The following is a 25,488-nucleotide window of genomic DNA, read 5'->3' as shown; positions in this document are numbered from 1 at the left end:
AATCGCAAATAAGAGAAGTTACATTTATTTACTCAGTCCATATATTCGAATTAAAGGGATATGACCATGTCATGTATCGATTACGTGGTTTGGGTTCAGTTTCCTCTTACCTGATAATGAATTCTGTTCTCTTTCTGTTTCCGGATTATCCAAAATAGTTTCACCTTCCTGAACTGAGTGTTTGGTAACATTTGGGTTAATTGCTTTAATTTTAGAAGCTGCTTCTACAACGTATTTGTTCCTTGTTTTAGCATACTTGGGTTCATCGACTGACTGTGTTGTATTTGAAATCAAGCTAGCTGTTTCAATCAATTCATCTAAAACTACTTTCGTATTCTGACCACCAATCAAATGTTTATTCAGTATTCGGTCGTTTAGCGGATCTAAATTGGTTCGTACTATTTTTAATGAAGAATCGTCTGTATCTGAGCCCATTTCGGAGAGATCACTGATTTCGTCAGTGGTCTTATCACCTATTTGAGCACGTACATCATCTTTTGGTGCAGGTACTAGCATACCAACACTGCCAGTCATGGAGGCTGTTAAAGAAGATCGCTTCTTTTTAAAGAGCCAATTATCTTCCCAAGTACCTTCAGCAAGTATGCTTGAAGATATCGAAGCGTGATCTAATTAAAGAAATACGTTAGATAAACTGCTTCTGCATGACTATGGACGATTTTTATTACTCACCATCCTCTTCAGATTCAGTAACTGCTGCTGATAAATCAGGTAATGGAACGGTATGAGCAGCTATGTAATCGCTTAGCGCTGACTCCCTCCCAGCATCTAAAATTGCATTAAATAAGTTACCAAAATAAGAATGATTTAAATTTGCTTGCCCACCTTTACTGATCTGCAAAAGAAATAAAAGTATTCATTTAAAAACAACCTAAAAATTGAGTTAGACTAAAACTTACTTTTGGTAGTTGTTCGGTATCGGTATAGCTGAAATCACTTCGCGGCTCTACTGAACTTCCGGAGGAGGTGCTTCGGTTCTCCACATTAAAGTTCGTGCCAATGTTGCATGAGCTCAGATCAGGTGTGCTCTCCGAAAATTGGCGGATGTTGCCTTCCTTGTCAGCGATCTGCACAGTGAAACATTGTAATAAAAATTACATAAAAAAAATCAAAACCAACAGTAGCCTAATTGTACTTTTGTCCATGACTGTGAACTTGGGGGCGTTCTTAGAAAAATCTCGGTTTTCACAAAGCGTGCAGAAATTACGTTAAGCTACTTACGATTGCACTTAAGCAGTAGCAGTAAAAATACTCATACATATGTATGTATTGGTATATTCGAGTAACGACACTTGGTGAAGTCTGATGGGCTTTGCTATGCATAGAAAGAATTTTCGCGTAAAATAAGACACATCTGATACCAGGAAAATTGGCGCCGTTAAAAATAAGCAAAATACAAGACAAAAAAACCCATGTTTTTGCCAGTGCAACTAAATATAAAAATCAATATTTAGTTACACTGCTGAAGAAACAAATTTTTTGGCATATGAGACTCTGTTAACGCAATATTTTTCACCATAAACTTATTGGAGATGTATTTACTATAATAATTTATATTAGTTTGTAATAACCGATTTCAGAGATGATTTTTCGACATAATTTTAAATTGTTTGGGTGGAGAAACAGCAACGTTTCTGTTTTAGTAAAAAATTAGATCAGCCTTCAAAGCCCACGACGATTAGTCATAATTTTTCGTAATTATTTAAAGGCTTACATTTGAGTCCACCACGTTAGCGTTCGGTTCCATGTTCGCGCAGTGCCCTCTGTAGCGATTTTCCAGCTGAAAGCAACACTTTCAAACTCCTTTAAAAATCAAATTTTAATACGGACTAATTATATCCAATTAGTGCACAAAATAGTTGGTCTCTCAGTTATGCTCCGTGGTTATAGTATGTGGCGCTTAGTTTGACGACTGCACAGTTAGAAAGTTAGCGATCGACTAAACTAAACTATAACGATTGTTCTGGTATTCTAATTTCGAATACGAAGGCTTAAGCTGTTTCTGCTAATTTCTGTGGTTATTTGCAGTGGAAAGAAACCCCAAAAGTGTTCAATGGAAGGTAGAAATTAGTTAAAGAAATGTGTGCATTCAAAGTACACAAATCGACATAGTGGCCACAAAATTCGAAACGGACATAGCTGTAGGCTGTGGGTGGTGTTCCACCATTACAAATATTTAGCCGGTTGAAAAATTTGTTAGTAACGACACCCGATTTAAATACATAGAAGCATATTTCTATTTTTACTTTTGTTTTATCAACAAGTGGCTATGTGGCGTCACAGAAATATATGTAAATTAGCTGTGGCTGCATATGGCCGTTGACATACATAGGTCGTTGAGAAATGTTATATTTTAACATGTTTACCCTAAGTGAGGGGAAAGAAAGGACAAAGGAATTGAAATGTTGTTTACGTGTTAAAACCATTACTTCAATTATTATTATTATTTTCGTTTTTTAATTGAAAGGGGTTCATGGAGGAAGAAAGGTCAACTGTGTGGCAGATATGAGAGATTTATGCATATTTCAGTGGCCATAAAACTTAAAGGCTTAAAGCCTTTACATACCACCAGGGAACTTCAATTTGAACTTTGTGAAATCCTATGTCCGTGCGTCGCACTGGGGCATTCAGTGTTTTTCACATTATAATTATGACCTTAAAATCATTTAATTCGGCGCAATCACACACTTTTATATGGGAAATATAATATGGCATATCTCTATAAAACATACGTCTGTATGTCTCTACAGGAGAATGTATGGTTATAGATTAAAGTTTAATAAAAATTGGATTGGTTGTTGGATATGAGCCCTTTGAGTTCTCTTATCCCACATAAACTGCTTCACTCACCTTATTTAACACGGCTGTGGCCAGCAAATCCTGATAGATCTTTGGCTCGAAGTAATGCTCTGTGCGATGCCGATGACGAAGACGCATGCTTCCATTTTCTAATAGCAAGTTATTCTCGCTACCATTACTACGAGTATCCTTATTGAGCGCAATTTCCGACACACTTCCATTCGCTAATGGTGGCATATGCAACGTTTCCGCAATGATTGATTCAATCATCTGACGCAGACGCGTTTGTGAAAGTTCCGGAAGTTCGGATGGAATATGAACATTTGAGTTGTTATTGCTTTGGTCATTATTTAAATTTAGCGTAGACTGAGGAACAACTTGGCTATTTACGATGCCAGGAAGGTCTGAAATGGAAACGTACGAAGTTATTTAAATTTCAATATGATCTCGAAACATAGTTTAGTAAGCAAAAAAACAAACTCAAAAAATGCGTGCTGGACGCCTTTTATATTATATATTAATATTAACACAAAACATGCAGAACGTTAACAGTATACACGACGTATGAGTAAAGTGGCAGAAATATTGAATATGCTCTGAGACTTCTTTAGGTTTGTTGTGGAATGTGTCTTAGATATATGGATGTATGAATATGGGTTATATATTTTGCTTTTGTTGTTTATAGTTGTGTCTGTGTTGCGGTTACTTTACCTAGTTTCACCTCAATAATGTAGACAATGTAAAAGACAAGTAACGCAAAGACCGCATAGGCGCCTGTAATTAGGCCCAATGTAAAGTCCATTTTACTGCTTTCTCCTTCACACGGATAATCATACATTTGTGATGCTTCTATTATTGTTATTCTCCAACTGCTTGTTTATATTTATTTTGCGGTCCCACAGGTATGTCTGTGCGTGCGTATCCGTTTGAGTTTACGAGCGTAATTGATGTTATTGTTGTTTGCATTTAGATATACTTCTCACTTTAAATGTGGACATTGTCATCTGTATGTAGTCATTTTTCTGTTTGCAATTTCACGGTGCTTCCGTTTTGTAAAAATTTTCATTGCTATGGAATTCATATGATATCATATTTTGAGGTGATTTGTTTTTCCATTTTTTTTGTTTTCACACATGAATATATGCATAAATACATATGGTACTATGTACATATGCGCAATTATGCGTTTGCACGCTTTTAGCTAAGGCGTATTGGCGCAGAAAATCAATATTCATATATGTACTTACATTTGTGCATCATCTAGTAAAATGTTTGCATTTGCAATAATTGTGTGTTAAATTTACTGCCCACTGCGAGTACACATTTTAAAGGAGGAGAATGCTGCTCATTAAAATGTTTAACAAATGGGAAGTGCATTTGGTTGCGCCGCGCAATCGCAGTTGTCTGTCAATTGATGCGTGGTCGGCAGGTTGCATGTTAGCAATATTGCTCGTCCGTAATTGCAATTAAAGTTGATATTCGAAAAACTTAGCAGTTTGTAATTTGTGATGTATTATGAAATTCGTGGTGTATTGTGGAATTTACTTTGAAAAAAATAGCATTTACGACATTAAAATCTGCTTAAGGTTTGTCTGATGGAACCTACACATTTATGTAGTTAAAAGGAATGAGAAAAATTGTCCACCTATTGCCCAACTATTTTCATGAATTTATTTAAGTGATATTCGTTAAACAGTGGTAGTTTGCCGAATACATATGTAATTATATGTAATTATACATATATACCGAAATCGGACGTAGCGATTGCGATCGATGTGAACCAAGAACTTTCTACGATCCAAACCACGGAATAAGATTATTTGACGTTTACAACAAAATATTTAACTTTTTGTGATATTTATGTGCGTACTTATAAGTGAAGATACAACAATGACATTCGTGACACAGTGCATGAAACATCAAAAATAGAAAAAGTTTTATCTAATAGTGGTCGCCCCTCGGTCGGCAATGGCAAATTTCGAGTGCATTTCTGTCTTGAAAAAGCTCCTTATAAAAAATGACATTCGGAGGCGGCTTAAAACTGTAGGTCCCTCAATTTGCGGAACAGCAGCGGGACACACACCACAAATACGAGCAAGAGTTCGGCCAATCACTCAAAAAGGAGTCTTCTCCAACACTTCGCTCTATGAACTTCACGAACGGATCACAATTTGGAAGTGTTGTTCTTGGCGTTCATTATAACTTGCCAAACCTTGGTGAACAGAAATGTCAATACAGTTTGCCCTTCTCAGCCATCAAACCATGGTTATCGATATCGCAGTAATAATTTGCCTCTCCGGAACCTTGCCTACTCTTGTAAGCTTCCAAACTATTTGCTCGTTGTGACAGCATATCTAATAAAAAACTCTACGTGGTACATAGGTATATGCGGCATACAGCGATGTGATCACGTCTCTAATATAGCTATGAAAGTCTCTTCATTGACATTTTACAGTCTTTTAATCCAAGGTGTATTTCAATATTGCATGAAATCTTGGTTAAAAGAACCCTCAATATCTCAAACACGGATACACTAGGCCAACTAGATCGCTACAGCTGTTACACATGGAATTTAGTTCATCAATGTCTGTCGGTTGTTGTTCATGGTTTTTGCGCTGGATATTCAATAAATAATAGCAAACATTAATTTGTGCATATGTGTGCAAGCCTTTCCATGGCATAGAATTAGTTTGAATCCTGGGATTTTGCAGTGCATTTACCAATGTATTCGTATTGCAGTATACGCGGATGTGAAGTAAAATCTTGGCCATGGCTTTTTTATTTTCAATTTGGAAGATAAGATCCTAGAGCATGTATGTATATATAATATCTGAGCCTTTGCAAATGCAAAAGATAAAATATCATGTTAAATGTCAGTTATTCATTTGTTATTTGACTTGAGTTTCATAAAATTATGTAATTTTACTAATGCGTTATATTTGAAGTCGTATTATCTTAGCTGTCAGAGTTAGCCTCTAAATAACTGTGCCGGTCGATTGAGCATACATACTTCTATTGCAAATATTTTTACTAAGTGTTACATTTATTTATATTTATAAGTTGTTTTTCATTTCACATACTTTCATAGGTATGTAGTTAGATTACATTTACATTCATATTAAACAGTCAATATTGCCCTTAGAAATGGTGAACTTTTTCTGGGCGAATGAGTGTCTTGTGTTGAAGTGAACACTCCAACAATTGTCAATGGTTACACAACCGGACAGAAATAAATTTGTAAACAGATACATTGTTTATATGTGCATATACATACATACATATAGGTATATGTACAGGTATGTGTGATTTTTCGCTGCGCCGCTGATTAATGACTATGCTTCTACTACTTTGCTGGAAATATAGTCATTTCATTTGGCTGTCATTATTTGTTTGCATAGGTGTTCCATGCAATGTTATTTGCCGGTAAAATGTTTTCAATGGTGTTAAAATGGTATTTTAAAAATTATTACTTTACGTTTACACCGCAGCTTACTTTTGGGTTTGCCGCCGTTAGTGTGTTTAAGCTCAAACACCAGCCAAAACAATTGTCAAGTCCCGTACAAATATCCGAACCCAAACCCATTTAAAACCCATCTTTCGCAGTGTTTTTGTGTTGGGTTTACATGCCTTTTAATATTAAAAGGTGGCAACAGTGTTCATTTACGTAATTTTTACTCTTTCGTTATTGCATTCGTTTCAAAAGCAAAAGTCGGCATCTCAACAACGTTTGCAAATCTTACAACTGTATTACGAAAATCGACGCCCTGAGAGAACAGAAATTACATCCCTAGAAAACAGCCATTCGGTGGGGCCTATATGCTGGAAGAATCATCAGCCCCTATTTCTTCAAAGACAATACTGGTGGCAATGCAACATTGAATGGCGAACGCTATCGTACCATGATAAACGACTATTTGATGCCATAAATTGAAGCCCGTGATCTCCACAAGCTAAAAACATTTGGTTCCAACAAGACGGTGCTACTTACCATATAGCCCGAGCAACAATGGATTTACTGCGTCGTAGTTTCGGTTAGCAATTTATCGCTCGTCTCGGACCAATGCATTGGCCACCAAGATCGTGTGATTCACACCTTTCAACTTTTATTTGTGGGGGTATGTAGAGTCAAAATGCTTTGTGGATAAACCAGCTTCGATTGAAGTATTGGAAGCCAACATTACTAAAGTTATTCACGAGAAACCGACCGAAGTCCTCCAACGAGTCATTAAAAATTGGTGTTTACGGATGACCGAATTACGACGCAGTTGCGGCCAATTTAATAATTTTACCTATAAATTGATCACCCTTTACACAATAATAAAATAAACGAATTACAGTTTAAACACAATTTCCATCAAACACGCAGTGGAAACAGTTGACATTTCTCTCATATCCAAAACCTGCACATCCTGGGTTTGTCTCTGGTGGAAACGTATCATTAGACTTCATTTGAATAAATTATGTACAACATTGTTTCAGTATTATTTACAATATGACAGAATCTTAATCGCACTTAAAGAACTAGCAGTATTCAGTGTTTATATTAATTATTACTATTTTTGATTTTGAAAGATGTGTAAAGTAGAGTCCAAGGAGTTCATTTGCTTACATATTCATTTTGATTTATTTGTTTTATTAAATCAATTCATTGTCATCATTCTACTGTTTTCTAGTTTTACTATTGGATTCATAGTTTAAAGTACGTGCTAATTTCTAATTATTATATACACATGTATGTATGTATGTATGTACGTGTATATTGTACTTTGATCCCAAAATTTTTAAATACTTTTTATTACCGGTAAAGTTCTTACCATTTAATGGCATGGCATGCATTCAAAAAGTGAGTAATTTTGTTCCGAGTAAAAAATCCCTGTAGACTTTTGGCAAAACAACTTAAATCCATATAGCACCTTTTATATCAAATACTATTAGGGATGGGAATGAGTTTCCGTCCTTTCTCAAACAAAGTTACGAATTATTTAAACAATTAAATAATACATGATAATATGGGAAATATGTTCAATTGGAAGCTACAACTTTACTCCATCTTTCAGGCAGCATACGGATTCCTCTGAAGAAAAATTCGAGTTATTTTGACTTGATCCAGTCATTGACCCACTTTTTGGTGCTCTCGTAAGAAGTTAACCGCTCTCCAATAAGATTGCATTGATCGGAACAGATGGTAATCCGAAGGTGCAATGTCTGGCGAATACGGCGGGTGGAGCAAGATTTCTCAATTCAGTCCCTCTAAATATTTCTGGACCTATTAAGCAACGGTGGCATGGCGTTGGCATGCAGTAAAATCAGTTTGTCATGTCTACCGTCCCATTCCGGCCGCTTTTCCCTGAGAGTCGGTAATGATCGCCAGTGATGGTTTCAGATGCACAACATAACCGCATTCTGAAAAATGGAGGGGGTGCCGCCCGCATTTAAGTAAATGTTTGTGATGATGACTTTGCGCATTAACATTTCTACTAACTTCAGCACAAGGTTAGACAGAACTTATAAAAAGCATTGACCCACACGTTGATTACCATCGAGTCTGATTCGTTTCGGTTACTTGGAAGATAATTCAACGAATAATGGACAACACGGTCTGCCATAAATGCAACCATTATTCAAAGAAATTCAAGAAACGTACTTATTTGCCACATGAAAAATTTTCTGCAACCAAAAATATACAAAAACAAAATTCTAATTTCCAAATGCAGTAGATACGCGAATAAAATTCGTATTAATACCGGTTTATATTCACCAATTATTTGCTCGCTTAAGGTCAGCCTCAATATATAAATTATTAAGGAAAAATTTTGTATGAGAAAATAAAAAAAAGAATTAAACAGCTCGAAGGCAACTTTCTTAGATCAGTGCTAGCAAGTATAAGTACATAAGGGGTATTCAAATATTTGCTTTTGTGAATAGTCATTGTGCTTAATGGTAAATAGAAACGTTAACTAATTTTTGTATATTTTCTGTAAACATATATAGTTATATAGCTTATTTTTTAATGTGGTCACCGAGTTCCTCCCAACTCGTTTTTTTGCCACCGTCAACGAAATAGGTTGTTCAGTGCTGCCAAATACAGTATGTAACAAACGACTTACTCTTTAATTCGCAATTAATTAAGTGCCAGTTGAATCGAAGCAGCCATTGAAGTGTTCATCGAATTCATAAGTAGTACCTATATGTACATAACTTGCTATGAAGTTTTTAAGTCCGCAACATATTCCAAAAACTAAACATATATAATTGGCACGTACACCCTTTTTGGTTGTTTGTGGCGTGCGTCGAAACGAATACAATCCAACAGCCATCGAATTCACCTGATATGGCTCCCTGTGGTTCTTTTCTGTTTGACCGAGTCAACGAACCACTAACGGAACGAGAACAGATTTTGACAGCCGAAAGGAAGTAAAGGAAAAAGCGAAGACGGCTCTGATGTCTATACTGAAAATAGATATCCAGAAATGTTTCAAGAGCTGTATCAAACGGTGGCAAAAGTTCGTAACAGTTGATGGGGAGTACTTTGAAGGCGACAATATCACTTTTGAGAAATAAACTTGTCTTTTGAATTTTCTCAATATATTCCGGGAACTTTTTGGTCAATGTGACATACTCTTCGTTTTAACTTTTTCTTTTCTAGTCTTAACATATTTTTCAAAATTAACTACAGGTCTTTCGCTTTGTCAGGTAGATATTATATTTCAAATACATATATATATATACATAAGTAAAAAGTTCCTATGTACATATGTACATCTGTAGGTATGAGCCTAAAACTGTTTAACATTGATGTGATTTTACAGCTTAGGATTGTACTTTGAAATATAGTTCAAATGAAATGTAAGTGCAAATAGAACCGAAAGAGCGTCAGATGGTCAAAGAGCGCATGTGACAGCCCTTTGGACTCTGTTTATATTAGTTGACAACCAGTAAGTGGAGCTCACCTCAGTAACGTGCACTTGTATCAATAAAACACTTTCAATTGACATACATATGCACATATACTTCATAAAATTCTTTGAGACTTACATTCGCACTTATAGCGAGAGATTTTTAGAGGCATACCAGTTTTTTCAAATAGCATACATAAAAATCAATGAAATTAACAATATTTTGACTTTGCCCGTGCACGTGTCGCTGAGGCCTGAGTTGCAAGCTAAACTATAAAAGCAAAGTACTTTTGGAAAACCTATACGCTTGTACATAAACATATATTTAATACATACAAACATACGAGCGTGGAACAATTAAATATTAGGATGCAATGTTTTGCAAAAATAAGCATCCGTTATAAGCTCCGGTAGCAGAAAAGTTCTTCAACTGATTTGTTACTTAGTGAATAAATAGCATCAGACACAAAGAGTTCGTAAATAGCAAAATTTGCCATAGTAAAAATCATATCGAAGTTGACGTGTTATCGTCCATATTCTGAGATGGGTATGTGTGCGCGCGCTATCAATATTTGGAATATTTGGTAAAAATAGCATCACAATCTCAACAAAAAACACAAAATGAATAATGTCTTGAGTATTTTGAATACCAACAATAAAGTCACTCGACCACTTGGCAATGGCTTGGCATGACTGGTCCATAATGTATTTGACAATGCTTTAGGAATTGTTACATAGTTATTAGCCTCACATTGCTATTTGAACGTTTCTTTTAGTATAACACAAATAAATTATTTATACACTAGTTGCAACAACAAAATAATCCACGCTTATGCAAATAAGCGATATCAACAGATGCAACGACGAGCGGAGGCAGGCGTGTTGACAGTGAGGTAACGTATACGCCCAGTGTTATTTTATTGAATGTTACCGTTATCTGCAAGAGATAAAAATGTCTGTTTGTACATAACAGTCTCAGAATAACATAAAAGCTAAGCTCTTAGTACGAACTTTTATTTTATGAAGAAACTTTCCGCACACATTTTGGCTTACGTCAACTATGAATTTGGATTTAAATTTGTTTTACCCGAATTATTATCGTTATTTTATTTTTCTATAGTTTGAGACAGTTGCACTTAATTAAACTCGTTGCTTCATTGCACTTAAATGCTTAATTTTTATTGATAACTTTTACACATGTGCGTGTTCAATCGCTCCGTTTAGTTAATTTTTACACATCTTTCGTTTTCATTTTTACTTTTCAAAAGTACCTACAAACACACTTAATTGAAAAATGATTCAGACACGCCGACGGACATAACACAACTGAAAACAAGTAGCCTCTTCGCACAGGCATCGCCGTCGCTTTTGGTGATACCTGGTGTTTTACTTGCTGTGGTGAATTTGTAGCTGCACTTGTTGCTGATTTGAAATGCTTAAATTGCTTCTACTGATAATATTGATATTGTTGTTCATATTTTTCATATTGTAGCTTTTTTCGCTTCTCCGTAATCAGCTAAAACACTGATTTTTGTACTTTTACTGCTTTTATAGCCATGTAGGGATTTTTATTGACACTGAAATGTATAATATAACAAATGCCTCTTAGTCAGAAAATTTACTTAGCAGGGAAATCACATATACAATAACCGGTTTTTTCAGTTACTTAGAACATGCAAGTTAACGTTAATTTCGTTTCGGATTTTTATAGCTGGTGAATTTATTCAACTTTATTTAACTCTTTATTGGGAGGTTAATCAATTTAATACTTTTCTAGACCCTGTTTAGAACCTATATTAAATTATTTCTGTACCTTTACCCTAAACACGACTACACGCGCACTAATATAATTTTTCATTTCATTATTCCAGGGGTAAGAGAAAAAACAAGATGAAAATTAATATGTGTAAATATTTTAGAATACATGTAGAAGAAGGAAATGGTGAGATGTTTTCAAGGATCAGGCGTGTTATCCCAAGCAATTATATTGGCTCTCGTACTTTGACTTCCTCCGAAAGATGCAATAGTTAAGTACTGTATTTCTATCGCAGATTTAAAGGACCATGATCATGAACTATGTAGATCAATCAACCAATGGTAAGAATCCAGGTGCATTCGTTTCAATTATGCAAATAAAAACATATGTGTATATGTGCATGTACATATATAGTACAACAACGGACGGATAGAAGGACCCTTGTATTTATGTATGTAGATATCTTATCAAATAATAATGTGAACTAGTTCACCATGCTTTGAAACTCTGATAAGGCGGTTAAATAGTAAAGCCCAAATTATAGGGTGATTCATCTATCAATTCGACTTTCAATTTTATTTAATACGGCAATAAATAAGAGACGCAAGCAATTCGAGTTTCTTAGTGAGTTAAATTTATTGCAGGTTAACTGGATATGCCAGTGAGGTGACAGTTTTCTTAAATACCAAATCAAAAATATAAAGCGTACACAACGAATGTAACAACTACAATCGTTTTTTTTTTTCATAAGTTAGGAAAAGTAAAAACATTCTGACTATTGTCAACTAGGAATCTCTAGTGATTCTATATTCATGATTTATACTTTCTATCCTGTCATACCAAACCGCGATTTAAAGACTCTATGACTATTGTCAACTAGGAATCTCTAGTGATTCTATATTCATGATTTATACTTTCTATCCTGTCATACCAAACCGCGATTTAAAGACTCGTTGGCAGGTCTGTGTTTGGTGAAGCATTCGGGAACTAGCTTTATCTTACAAATTAAAGAATTTATAAAAAATTAAATCATAAGCCATGAAGATTTATGACAATTAAAATGTGCAGAATTTTAAAAATGTTTGTTGTGAGTCTCACACTCAAGAATTATTGTTTTGCGCCCAAAAATTTCAATAATCTACATATAGCCACTCCCACCAGAAATTCCATCATAGGGCAGACCAAATGTTAAATGTTAATAAAATTGGATTCTTTTAATATTGTCATATTGAAATATTGTCTCAGGCTTCCCGAAATTGTCGTTTGAATTGTAGGCCGCGAAAGCCACTTCTGTTTTTGTCCCTTGCCTTGATTTTTTGCAATTATCTTGAAAATGAAAAACTGCCAAAAATCATCTTTAGCACAGCGATAGGACTAATTAAGATTTAAGTCCATTGTCAAAATGAAAAAAAAAACGTTCCAGATGATGGTTTTTTCTGTTTGAATGTGCACAACGGCCACGTTCGACATGATGGAAATGCCCTCATACCTTCTGTCAAAAAAATATCGGGAAATGTTTATTTAAAAAGTGCGCGTTACACATGTGTCTAATTTTTTTTTTGCATGCAATTAGCTTGTTTTTGCCATTTAATTATGTCAGTCAACCGCAGGTGTGCTCTGCGATTTTCACTATGGATAAAAATATCGAACAAAGAATTTGTTTTAAATTTTGTGTTTTGAACGGGATTTCGTATGTCGTAACGATGGAAATGTTGCAGAAAGCTTATGGCAAGTGTGCTTTATCAAAAACACGGGTCTACGAGTGGTATAAGGCTTTTACTGAGGACCGAGAAGTCGTGGAAGATTTTCCACGATCTGGTCGCCCATCAAGGTCTTCAACAGATGAAAACGTAAACAACGTCAAGGAAATGGTGTTGGAAAACCATCATTTAAGTTTGACGTAGGTGGCTCGTGACCTACGCGTGTCTCACGAATCAATTCGTAACATTGTACACCATCAGTTGGGTACGAGACGCGTAGCTGCTCGACTCGTTCCAAGAGAGTTGAATTTGTTTCAAACAATTCATCGGAAAGAGGAGGCTGAAGACATAATTGAGCAAGTGAATTCGGACCCGACGTTTATTCAGAGCATCATAACGGGTGATGAGACTTGGGTATATGAGTTTGACATGCAAACCAATCAATAGGCGGCTGAATGCCGCTATCCACATGAGCCGAAACCCAAAAAGCCACGTTAAAGTCGGTTAAAAGTGAAAGTCATGCTACACGTTTTCTTTGATTAACAAGGTGTTGTCCACTCGGAATTCGTTCTAAATGGTTCTACGGTAAATACGGTAAATAAATAATACTATTTGGAAGTTATGCGACGTGTGAGAGAGAAAGTGCTTAGGAAACGACCCAATTTGTAGAAAGAAAACTCATGGATCTTGTACCATGATAACGCACCGTCTCACAAGCCTCATTTTGTGAACACTTTTTTCACAAAAACCTCGATAAATATCATCTAAAAACCACTGTATTCACCGGATTTAGCCTTCTGTGACTTTTTTCCTTCCCCAAAACTTAAAATACCACTCCGCGGACGCCGCTTGAGTCGATAGGGGCCAGATCTCTTTAAACGCGTTTAAAAGGTGAGTTGACGACTGGACTAATCGTTGGCATATTTGTACTCCTTCGAATGGAGCCTATTTGAAAGTCGACAAAATAAATTTTGACGATTAAACAATTATTTTGAGCTTTATTGAATTCCCGGTACTTTTTTGACAAAATGTATGTTTGTAAATGAGCTTACTTATCTTTAACTGAACAATACACAATTTTTAAGGATAACGTTTTTGGAATTAGAAATTTAGTGTAATTTAAGAGTTACAAATTTATATACTCTGTTTCTATCGCTTCCTTATAAAACATGATGCATATACAATTTTAAGTAGGATTAACATAGGATTAGAGTACGTAAAGATGCTATTATATGTTTGATGTGAAGATTTCATTATTAATTTAAAATATAAATAATTTTTTATATTAACATGCTCAGACTCTATGCCAGCAGCGGAATCAAGCCTCCTGAGATAATTCTTGTATTAATGAAAAAAGTAAATTTTTAAAACCGGTTTTAAAACAGGCTTTCGGTTAATATGATATATGCATGCTGCTTAAAAAAATAGTGTTATGCGTATTCCAGCATTAGTAACTTTTAAGCGTAATGTCGACAAGTCAAGGCGCATGATTACTATTTCATACAGAGTATCATCTGATCGCTGCAAGCAAAGAATTTCCATAAATTTATTATTGTTAATTTTAATTTATTTACAAGTTTAATGTTTTTAACTTCCTAACTTTCTAAGTATGGTTGCAAAGTTAATGTTCCTTAATCAACCGAAATTGGACATGTGCCCATCCATGCAAATCAGCGTAATGCAAGCATGCTAAAGTTGCATAAACATTTTCAATAACACGCATTTTCAATAACACGAATATGTATTGAAGATTATAAGAAGAAAATTTGTTACAGCTTTTCAGAAATTGTTTGCTAATAAACTCACCTCCATTTAGAGCTTTGTTGCTTAACTCATTTTCCAAATTAATAAAAACGTTGCTCAATTTTGAATGATATTTCTCAAAGAGATGTAAATCTGTGGGTTGAATGTGTGCATGTGAATAAAACGGTAGGTGAGATATGTTAGTAACGTTCATTAGGATTAACGCAAAGTGACAAAATTAGTCGACGGAAGCAACTAGCTTACATACATATATTTTACTGTCTGAAACTGTGCTAGTCAAAAGCTTTACGAGCAATTTGAAGCTCGTACGGAAATGCGAATGTTGAGATAAGCAAAAAAAAAAAACAAAAATGTTGCCAAATTCGGTAATGCCAGTTAATGCATTTCAGGGGTATTACAATATTGTTAATTTAGTAGAAAGTGTATACTTATTATTTAAATATACTCACAATTCTCACTTTTTGACAGTTGACTAACGCGTATTTGGTCCAGCGAACCGCCTAATAGCTTGGCTACCACTTCCTCGACATACTCTCTTATTTTGAGCTTTTGCTCTGCAGTAATGGCATCAGAATTCAAGCCCACCTGACTGACACTCTCAAAATCTGCAAAAATACCAATGTTTCAGTTTTAACACACATTCTAAAGATCATAGAAATTTAACTACATGAAAACACAAATTGCAGTATTGTAATTAATACTTACGTAAGGGACCTTCATTGAAATCTCCAATCGGTATATAAATTTCACTTCGTGCTCGCATGGGATAAACATATTTTTGACGATTGAAGCACATTTGTTCGGCCACCCAGGATTGGGTATGCGTTAGAGAATCATTTGAAGAGTGACATAAATGACATTCCCATCGCCCCGATTTCGGCAGCCAATTTGAGCACTTGGCGCCACGACATATTCTTTTGTTGCATAAGTAACACGTAGCAAAGCTAATAATTAAAACATAAACTAGGAACTAAACAAAACTGGCTTTTGAAATTAGTCGCATACCTGTTGGAATCGTTTTGTTCGATTTGACAGGAACAAACATAACAAATGCTGTCATTTGTTGGTCGTTTTCTGGAAATTCGTCTTTCGCCGATTTTGCTGTAATAGGAAATTTTTATATTATATATTTTATTATATTTATTTGTTATATATTTCGTATTTAATGAAATGAAAATGATTATTTATAAGAACAGGCTGCAGAACGAAGAACGAATAGGGAGAATAGGCAACAATGAGTTGTATACTCGTAGATTATATTTATACATATATATATATATATATATATACATATATAATTGGCGCTTACACCCTTTTTAGGTGTTTGGCCGAGTACCTCCTCCTATTTGTGGCGTGCGTCTTGATGTTGCTCCACAAATGGAGGGACTTACAGTTTTAAGCCGATTTCGAACGGCAGATCTTTTTCTTCAATTTCATACTTCACATAGATTCGAACCTACGTACTCCCCGAATTCCGAATGGTAGTCACGCACCAACCCATTCGGATACGGCGGTCGCCTCATAGATTAGGGGGACTTATTTTAAACATCAGCCAATTGCTAGCGAAGGGAAATTACCTATTGTGTAGGCATCTCCTTGAACTTTTAGGTAAAATAAATAAGTGGCATAGCCGAGGTTTTTCTGTAAATATAATATTAAAGGCATTCCGCCAATGTGTTTGCTTCAGCTGATGCGCTCATACATTTTTATTTTTATTTTGTACTTGTACTTAAGGAATACCGGGCAACGAACTCTTAAATTCACTGCCAGTTAGGATTAAAAACAACATGCGATTTTCATTATTAACATAAATCATTTGGATTTGCTTTAATTATACAGTCCAAATTCGAGTTTTCGGTTCGCCTAATTCCAAATTTCTGGGCTTGAATGAAACATATGACAAAAAAATATAATTAATCTTTCGAAAGTCATATTTGACACACGTGAACTAGACAGCTGCAGTATACGAACAGGGAGGAAATGGAGCGCGTAAAATTGGATGATTCATTTTGCGCCATCTGGTATATAGATGACTCGATAAAAAGATTTAAAAAACAGGTTGTGCATTTAAATTATATTTGTACATACCAAATCAAAAGATTTGATCAGCTACAATAAGACAATTAAATTTAATGCGCAAATACCTACTATGAAATTGTAGGAGTATATCCAAAAATCTAAAAAAGTTGAAATTTCTCAGACTATGATATTCAAACGATTTTGAGTAATTTCGATGTGATTGAATTGAAGCGGAAATCGATTATTAAACGATACTCCAGATGATCCTATAAAAGTTACGCAAAGTTTTCTTAATGTAGTAATATCAGGAAATTTATTGCTGATTTGTCTTCCAATTGGCGTCTTTTCTTCTATTGAGTCGATTAGTATAAAGGCAGCTCGCGTAGCATTCATCTCGATCATGAGTTTGTAACTCCATCATTCCGTACATATAACAAGTATTCCGAATGATATCTTCACCATGGTATTGACGACTTTTTTGACATATTTAACGAATAAGCCACAAAATAGTAAAATCGTTTGATTTCGCACAAGTATCCATTTGTGACGGCCCGATTAACTTTTTACTAAATATCAAGGCGAATCGGGACGGATTGACTTCGCTATAGCAGCTGATTTGACCTTTTTTGGCGATTTGCGGGTTGGGATGTCAAACAGCCCGCCTTCATTTTTTGTTGCTTTATTTGTTTGCTTCCAAATTTTAACATTCGAACTACCAAATTGCAAAGACAAAATATTATACATATTCGCATGGACGTAGCGGAATTTTAAAAGTGAACTTATCACTGCCTATTTTTTGGCATTCGGATGCTTTATAATTTGCAATGATGTATTCGTTAGGCGTTTCATGTATTGCTTTTTTGGGGACATCTACATATATTTGGGGAAGAATTTTGCTATTCTCTTAAAAATATTCTTTGTTTGCAACATTGTTTTTTCTTAAATTCTCCGTCTGAATTTTTTTGAAAAATATGTGAAATCCTTAAAATCCTGTTTAATTGTGAATAGTAACGTAGCCTAATGAAGGCGCAGGTTTGTTCCATGATTCAGTTATTAAAGGTTTGCTCACTTGTGACATTAAATTAGGGTGAAGAAAGTGGAAAAATTACATTTCTTTTGGTGAAAATGGTTGTAAAAAAGTTTTTTTGAATGTAAATAACATATTTTATGGAGCGTGGAAATATATTTTGTGTGTGCACATATTAAAAGTATAAAAAAATGTTAAAATTGGAATAAATTTAAAACCAATTAATCCAAAAACTATATTTTATTATGGATTATAGATTATTCTACCATTACTACTACCTACACTTATTTAAATTAATTATTCTTATATTCAGAGGGATATTTAAATTTTTTATTTTTATTTTGAATTTGTTTGTGTTAATGTTTAATGTATCCAACTCTTCTCCCTATTTTAGCTCTTTGTTAAATTCTAGCTCGTTGTAAAACGTGAATTCCTTCAAAACCACCTCATCATCAGAAAGAAAGCTTTTAATTATAATTGGCGCGTGGGTGTTTGGCCAAGCTCCTCCTCCTATTTGTGGTGTACGTCTTGATGTCGTTCCACAAATGGAGGGACCTACAGTTTCAAGCCGACTCCGAACGGCAGATATTTTTATGAGGAGCTTTTTCATGGCAGAAATACACTCGGAGGTTTGTCATTGCCTGCCGAGAGGCGTCCGCTATTCGGAAAATGTTTTCCTTAATTTTGGTGTTTCCCCGAGATTCGAACCAATGTTCTGTCTGTGAATTCCGAATGGTAGTCACGCACCAACCGATTCGGCTACGGCGGCCGCCTTGTTTTTAATTAATTCTCCATTAATGATGCTTCGATAAGTTAAGCCTCTCGGTTTCATCAGACTGCACGTTAGCACGAGCGGCAAATCTTGCGGAGTTGCGGGCTTAATTACAATATGAAATTTGAAAGCACCTAGTAAATACTTCCGCAACCTATATTTGTAAGGCACCTAGTAAGTACTTCTGCAAGTACCTATATTTGAAAGGCATCGGGCTCGGATTGTCAAAATGACCATCTGCCCCAAAAAATGCTAAATGCTATCTTGATTTAAGCGGTATGTCAGTATGTATTCTATACTGTACTGGTAATGAACATACCGATCAAGTTCTTGCTTATAAGACCCACCCTTTTGAAAACGAAATGTTTTTCCCAAAAAATTTGTTTTTACTCCACTTTCACTCGAAATTTCTAGAGTTAGCAACCCAGTGTCTTGCTAAGGGCGCCAATTTGTCAAGAGGGAACGAGAAAGCTTTTTTTATTAAAACTTTAACATCACAAATTGTATTTGGATCAGTAAGGAACCACATAATTTGAAATTTATTATATCCCTTTTATATTTTATTTGAATTCAAGTTGAATGAAATAATAATAAGTGCAAATTAATATAACTGCGGAAATCTTAAGATAAAAAATTATAATTTAAAAATACTTTTGCTGTATCCTTCGTTAGTTATTACTTCTTGGAGATGTAGCATCGAATTCATTAAATATGTAGTTTTGCCATCCTTAGATCCCTATCACTTCAAATTGGCACTCATTTTTAAAAGCATTTTGTGGCATCATTGCCTCAATATTCTCTATTGGATACAAATCTGGACTACATGCGTCACATTTTCTACGTTTAAAAAAATGCCGTGCATCTGTTGATGCTGCGCAACATCTTCAGGGAAATTGGCATATAAGCTGTCTCACCTGAAGGGCAGCAATATCACCTGAAAGCTGCTTCTGCATATAACCCTTTGTGAGGAGCAAATTTCGATTTTTGGAGTTAGTTGTCCCTTACTGATTTAAAGCAAATATATGGATATTAGAAAACACAGACTTAGTTGAAACTGATTTATTGTGTTTAATAGTATAGCTGCCTACTGATCTCAACTCTACTGATCTAGAAAATCTTTCCTTTCCTTTTAATGACATCCTGGCGCACCGACTTTTACGACGATTTGCGATCGGCGCCACTGGCGCTGCATCAACCGCAAAAGTATAATTATATTATATAAGCGCTAGTAATAGGCGCTAATACGTAATAAAAAAGTGCCTTTGCCTGGTTGTCCCAAATATTTTCTATTATTGCAAAAAGTATGGAAAGGTTTAGCAATGAAAAGAATTTTTGAAGATTTTAAACCTGAAAGACCGATTGAAAGGCAAATCAATCAGTAGACCTCCTAGTTTGATCGAATGAGAGAGTTGCGGCTTTGTGAGAGCTACTGTTGTTGTTATTTTTGTTTTCAAGTACAACTAATAACACCATACCACCAATTGTATTTTTCTGTTTCTTACTTTGTGTTGCATACGATAGCTCAATAGCAGCAGCGCTGTGCGTGTTGAATAATTTGAATGCGGAAATGGTCGCGCTCAACAAACTACTTGAACAGGAGTTATTCAATGTTTTATATTCATTTCCAAGCAAATCTGTTTATACAAGTCAGTTATTGCAAAGAAATTTCCAACGTTTTCTAATGTTTTAATTGGCAAGTGGCGACTGATACTGCCCCGACCGACGAAAAAATAAATAAAAAAACTGTGGAAAAGCGTTAGATACTCCATAGAATATTATTTTTTATAGAGGTTATATGTTACAGTACATAAAGAAAAAGTTAAATTTAATACATGAAGTGGTGTTTTGGAAAATTCCCTTTATATGGTTATGCCTCTCAAGATACAATCCAGTTCTTTCTTGTAGTCTCAATACTAATTTGCACTAAGAATTCTTAAGAAAGAGTGTGTATGTTTTACAAAGATCTTATTTTACGTTTATATTATTTATATTTTTTTATCTGGATTCCGTCTACAATAATTCACTGCTTAACCACGAATTACCAACTAATTTTATGTTTAAGTCTCTAACCTCTCAACATTTTAGTTTAATTTAAGTATTTTCGTGCAGAACCACTTTTATCTGATGTCTTTGCCGTGGGTGCGATGAATTGAGCAACGATTAATATTCTTGAATAAAACATGGTCACTCATTGGCCAAGGTAGTCTAGTATTAAAAATGGGTGAAATCGGTCAATAACCACGCCTGCTTTACTCAAATTTGGTACAAATAATGAGCTCAAGAAAAATAAAGCGAAGCAAGCAAAATTAAAAAAAAAAATGGCGGACGTGATTATTGGCTGATACATATATATATATATATACCCATATATTTATATATATACATAATTCTCGTTTACACCCTTTGTTGGCTGTTTGGTCGAGCTTCTCCTCCTATTTGGGGTGTGTGTCTCCGCCTGTGAACAGTAAATGGCAGTCGTGGCAGAAATACATCTGGTGGTTTGCCATTATCTGTCGAGGGGCGAGCATTATTAGAAAACAAATCTTTTTTTATCAATTCCTGTTTGTGCCCGGGTTTCGAACCTGTGCACTTCCGGATGATAGTCAAGGACCATCTCATTCGGCTATGGCGGCCGCTTCAATCTTGATAACGACTTTATAAAACTCGCCCAAACATGGGATACTTTTTGCTCACCATCTTATTAGATAATTTTTAATATATTGACATCGTGAACCACCACGCACACTTTTTCGCCCGTTCATCTGATGTTGCAAAGTAAGCATTGTTTATAAGTTTGATTGATGCCGAAAATAAACACGCACATTCCATTTTACTAAAATATGCGCGGGTATATAATTATTATCACTGTTAAAATATGTTTGGTAGGGAGAATAAGATTATTCTGAAGGTTTTTGAAATAGTTTATGAGATTATTTGGGAAGCCCTCCCGTGAGACTTATTAATTAAAATACAGCACAACACTGAGAAAAAACAAAAAAAAAATATTTCCATTTAATTGCAATTCTCAAATATTTAAATGTGGTTGGTTAAATGTAAATACGTCTTTACTTAAGTTTGCTCATTACTTTGTGGCTTTATACAAAAACAAAATTTGTTTAAGAAATCATGTAAAGTAAAATATTACAAAATAAAAATACAATAAATAGTGAACCGAAAAGGTTAATAATAAATACCCAGAAAGTATCTTATTATGTGCCATTAAATGCGCCTTATCACTTTAACTATTTTTTATGAACTCTTTCATTTCTATGCACTTGTCATGCATACAAGTTGCACATTACAAAATTTCTAGATTTCTTTTTTAAACAATCATGATTTTCATAATTATATCTTAAGTTATTGTTTTAATTTTAAATTACGCAATTTAAATATTAGCTTGTTCAGTCGATTTTTATGTTCCTCAGCACTGTTATGTTCTACCCACTGTTCTACTTCTTTGTTTTATATAATACTTCGTATTTTTCGACCATCCAAATGCACTCTATTCCTTTTTCTAGCAAATATTTGCTTCTTGTCGTCGTTGCTGTTGTTGTGCATAAAATTGATGTAGCATTTCCTGTTCCTGCCGCTGTATTCGATGCCGATAACGCATTTGCCTTCGAGCCCAGTGTTCATAATTGTTGCGCAAGTCTTCATAGTAAATATCCTCCTCGTACTCACTCGAATCATCATCATCCGCATCGCTGCGCCCAAATACGTTGACTGTGCTGGAGCCGGTAGTGGTCAACTTCAGCAGGACCACTTCAAAGGCGCAAACCATGAAGAGAAACATCAGCACCACCAGATTGGCATGACCGCTGATTGTTAGTTTTTCCCAGTTGCCGATTAGCGTAGAGATGAGTATCATGATGATAAGTGGTTATTATTATTGTTGCTTCTAATTTGCTCTGTTGTTGTAGCAGAAGCGTCCGATCTTAAATGATTCCAAATAGATTAAACGGGAATACCGTCAATGTCCGGGATGCTAACGTAAGCTGATTATAGGATGTTTAGGTCATTCTTTTCCGATCGGCGTTGATATATTTTTTCGCTATTTATTTATTCTTTTTCGCCAAGTATTCGCATTTTTACCACAAAAAGTATTCGTTTGTTTATTTTCACATTTGCCTGCTGCTTTCACGCGCTCGCCAGCACACAATGACTTTCTCGCACAAAAGTGGTTTTCACAGTGCCCACTGGATTAAATTGAGTTTACTCTGAGCCGTGCAGCCAGAAAATGATTGGATCGGCAAGCGCTGGAGCTTAAGCAACAAACGTGTTTTGTTTTGCGCTGCCTTTTTTGTTTTGATTGTCAATTTGCAAATCACGCTCGCTTACTTTATGTGATGGCGCGTAAATTACAAACGTGTTTGTGAGGTAAGTGAAGGTGCACAGAAGTAAAAGTGGCGAGCATTGTTTTGTAAGCTTGCTGGTATGGGACCGCTGATTGTTTATATAAAATTTGTATTTGGAAGGCTTTTCTAACAAAATTGTACCAAAATATGGAATATGTATTGGAAAATAATTTTTTGGAATAAGTAGTTAATATATAGTTCAAGCCCCATACATATGCCTACTGACATTGGTGTGTATCCTCATTATTTTAAATTTTATATGAAAAAAATACACCCCGAGTCAAGATTATAAATGAAGAAACGTTATAAATATTACTGTTCCAAAATCCGTATGAGTGAAGCATTTTGGTTTAATTTCGTGAAATAAGGCGACTATTTAGTGAAATTTTGTGTCATGCCCAATTTTTTAAGACCTGAGTGATGTAACCAAAACTCACAAGGCGACTGGACGACCGCTGAGATTATCATAAAACGAAAAAATTTTACTCTTTTCTTCGCACAGCCATAATTTTATCGAATCTTATTATGAATTGCCTTTTCTGGCAAGAAGTATTGGAATAAAAAGCACTTGACAACTATACGGCGGTCTTATACTTTTCAACAGTAATATTTGCCGCCGTAGGCGAATGGATTAGTGAGTGACTACCATTCGAAAATGTGCATGAAACAGCAAAATGAAAAAGAATTTTCTTATAGCGGTTGCCCCTCAGCAGGCAATGGCAAGGCTCCGAGTGTATTTCTTCCACGAAAAACGTCCTCATAAAAACCATTTGAAATAGCATCAGGAGGCATGCCACAAATTCGAGGTGCTCGATCAAACAGCTAACAGAAGTGTACGCACCATTTATTTATTTTTCCAATGTTTGCGTACACTATTGTCTCTTCATAAACTTATCCAATAATATAGAAAAAAATTGCCCACATACACAAATACAACAAAATATATTAGTTAACTTTTGTGCGTTTATAATTTTGGCACGGAGTGTGTATTTGTAAATCCAGTGTGAGTAAATAGCTTCCTTGTTTCTTCAATAATATTAAAATTTCATGTCATTAAAGCAGCTGAACCTGTTGGGCAGACAAGTCGATTTCCTCGTATACATAAGCATACGTACTATGTTATGTACGTAGGTATTCTTGTGTATGCATATGAGATGCTTACGTTTTTTCTCTTGTTTTTGCATTACTCATTGTTTATTTTGCTTTAATTTTGTTCGTGAGGTATTAGAAAATCGTTCTCAAGAAATAGTTATTAATTAATTAACAACCGAACATATTATCATGGCATCGCCAATGTCTAGCTTAACATTAAAGATTTATCTTGAGTTGTGTAATCTATTAATTCTGATCAAGCTAAAACTGTATTCCTTTTAAATAAAAAAAATGTGGTTGGTTAGTCATTTTCTAGGTGGTAGTATGTGCTGCTATTGGCAGATTTCTCATCGTAGTACCCCGTTTTATAAAAAACATTATTTGAGTATGCCCCCTCCTAATTGGAACAGGAATTTGAAAATGTTAGACTAATTCCAACTTTTTTTATGTGTAAAGTACTCAAATATGCAAGAAAGCACACAGATTTCTTGCTGGCCATTTTTTTTGTTTTGTGGTGGGTAAGGTAGGGTTCAGAATGCTTCCACACTTACAGCGACCGCCGTCTACTGCGTCGTGTGGTTTGGCCACTAAAACAATCCCTCCACCTCTACCTGGGAATACCTTCTCCATTATTTCGGGCGGGCCCAGAACGACGTCCATGAAATGGACCAGTTCTGTTCACCCATGTCTGGGTCCACCATGCTGGTAGCCAGCTTCATGCTATAGGCTCGTCTTCTTCTCTTCCAACACATTGGTCGGCGGGATGTCGCCAATCTGCTCTCTCAGATCATCTCTTTCCACGAGCCATCTGTTGCAATGAAAGAACGTGTGTTCAGCGTCACCGTTTGGTGCTTCGCAGTATATGCACCTGGGGTCACTTACTTCACGCATGCCGTATACTTAGATATTTCCGGAAGTATCCGTGGTCCGATTGGAACTGAGTCATGGAATAGCTCACTTTCTCGCAGTTCCTTTGCAGCCATTTACCCAATGTAGGAATCAGATTCGCCGTCCATCAGCCACTCGATTTAGTGTCCCATCGGCTTTGTGACCGCTGCATGGTTTGTCATCTCCGTTCCACGGCATTAGTGGTGGCGTGTTTTTTCGCTTGGTTTTAAAGTTTAGCGAATCTCCCCATATTTCTTGTACTCTGGGTTGGATTACCAATGTGCGCCATTAATCTGTTCAGTATTCCCGTGATCGTCGCGGCTTTACGTGCCGTTTTTGGGCCCAGAACGTAAGCCTGCAATCGAGTTGAACGACCAGGTATTTATCCGCTTTGTGAGTTGC

General features: G+C 35.4%; 2 protein-coding genes across 2 annotated transcripts; both read right to left on the bottom strand.

The window, feature by feature from the left end:
* Positions 1 to 69: 69 nt before the first annotated feature.
* LOC128868730 (uncharacterized) lies at positions 70 to 15,729 on the bottom strand. The gene is made up of 8 exons (XM_054111160.1): positions 15,639 to 15,729; positions 15,383 to 15,538; positions 14,976 to 15,065; positions 2,869 to 3,221; positions 918 to 1,085; positions 844 to 853; positions 691 to 786; positions 70 to 626 (listed from the first exon to the last, which is right to left on the bottom strand). Exons 1-8 carry the CDS (start codon positions 15,727 to 15,729, stop codon positions 70 to 72), a joined length of 1,521 nt encoding a protein of 506 aa, XP_053967135.1.
* A 6,004-nt stretch (positions 15,730 to 21,733) lies between these two features.
* LOC128866478 (uncharacterized) lies at positions 21,734 to 23,057 on the bottom strand. The gene has a single exon (XM_054107251.1). The coding sequence runs from the start codon at positions 22,617 to 22,619 to the stop codon at positions 22,266 to 22,268; it is 354 nt and encodes a 117-aa protein (XP_053963226.1). The 5' UTR covers positions 22,620 to 23,057; the 3' UTR covers positions 21,734 to 22,265.
* Between the last annotated feature and the right edge of the window lie 2,431 nt (positions 23,058 to 25,488).

Source organism: Anastrepha ludens, chromosome 6 (assembly GCF_028408465.1).
Source record: "Anastrepha ludens isolate Willacy chromosome 6, idAnaLude1.1, whole genome shotgun sequence".
NCBI lineage: Eukaryota > Metazoa > Arthropoda > Insecta > Diptera > Tephritidae > Anastrepha > Anastrepha ludens.
This window is presented reverse-complemented; position numbering and strand designations above follow the sequence as displayed.

Coding starts and splice junctions, on each gene's coding strand:
- LOC128868730 (XM_054111160.1), bottom strand. CDS start 15,729: ATGTGCTTCAATCGTCAAAAATATGTTTATCCCATGCGAGCACGAAGT. Junction 15,539..15,638: donor TTTCAATGAAGGTCCCTTAC/GTAAGTATTAAT, acceptor GTATTTTTGCAG/ATTTTGAGAGTGTCAGTCAG. Junction 1,086..2,868: donor CCACAGCCGTGTTAAATAAG/GTGAGTGAAGCA, acceptor TTCACTGTGCAG/ATCGCTGACAAGGAAGGCAA.
- LOC128866478 (XM_054107251.1), bottom strand. CDS start 22,619: ATGATACTCATCTCTACGCTAATCGGCAACTGGGAAAAACTAACAATC.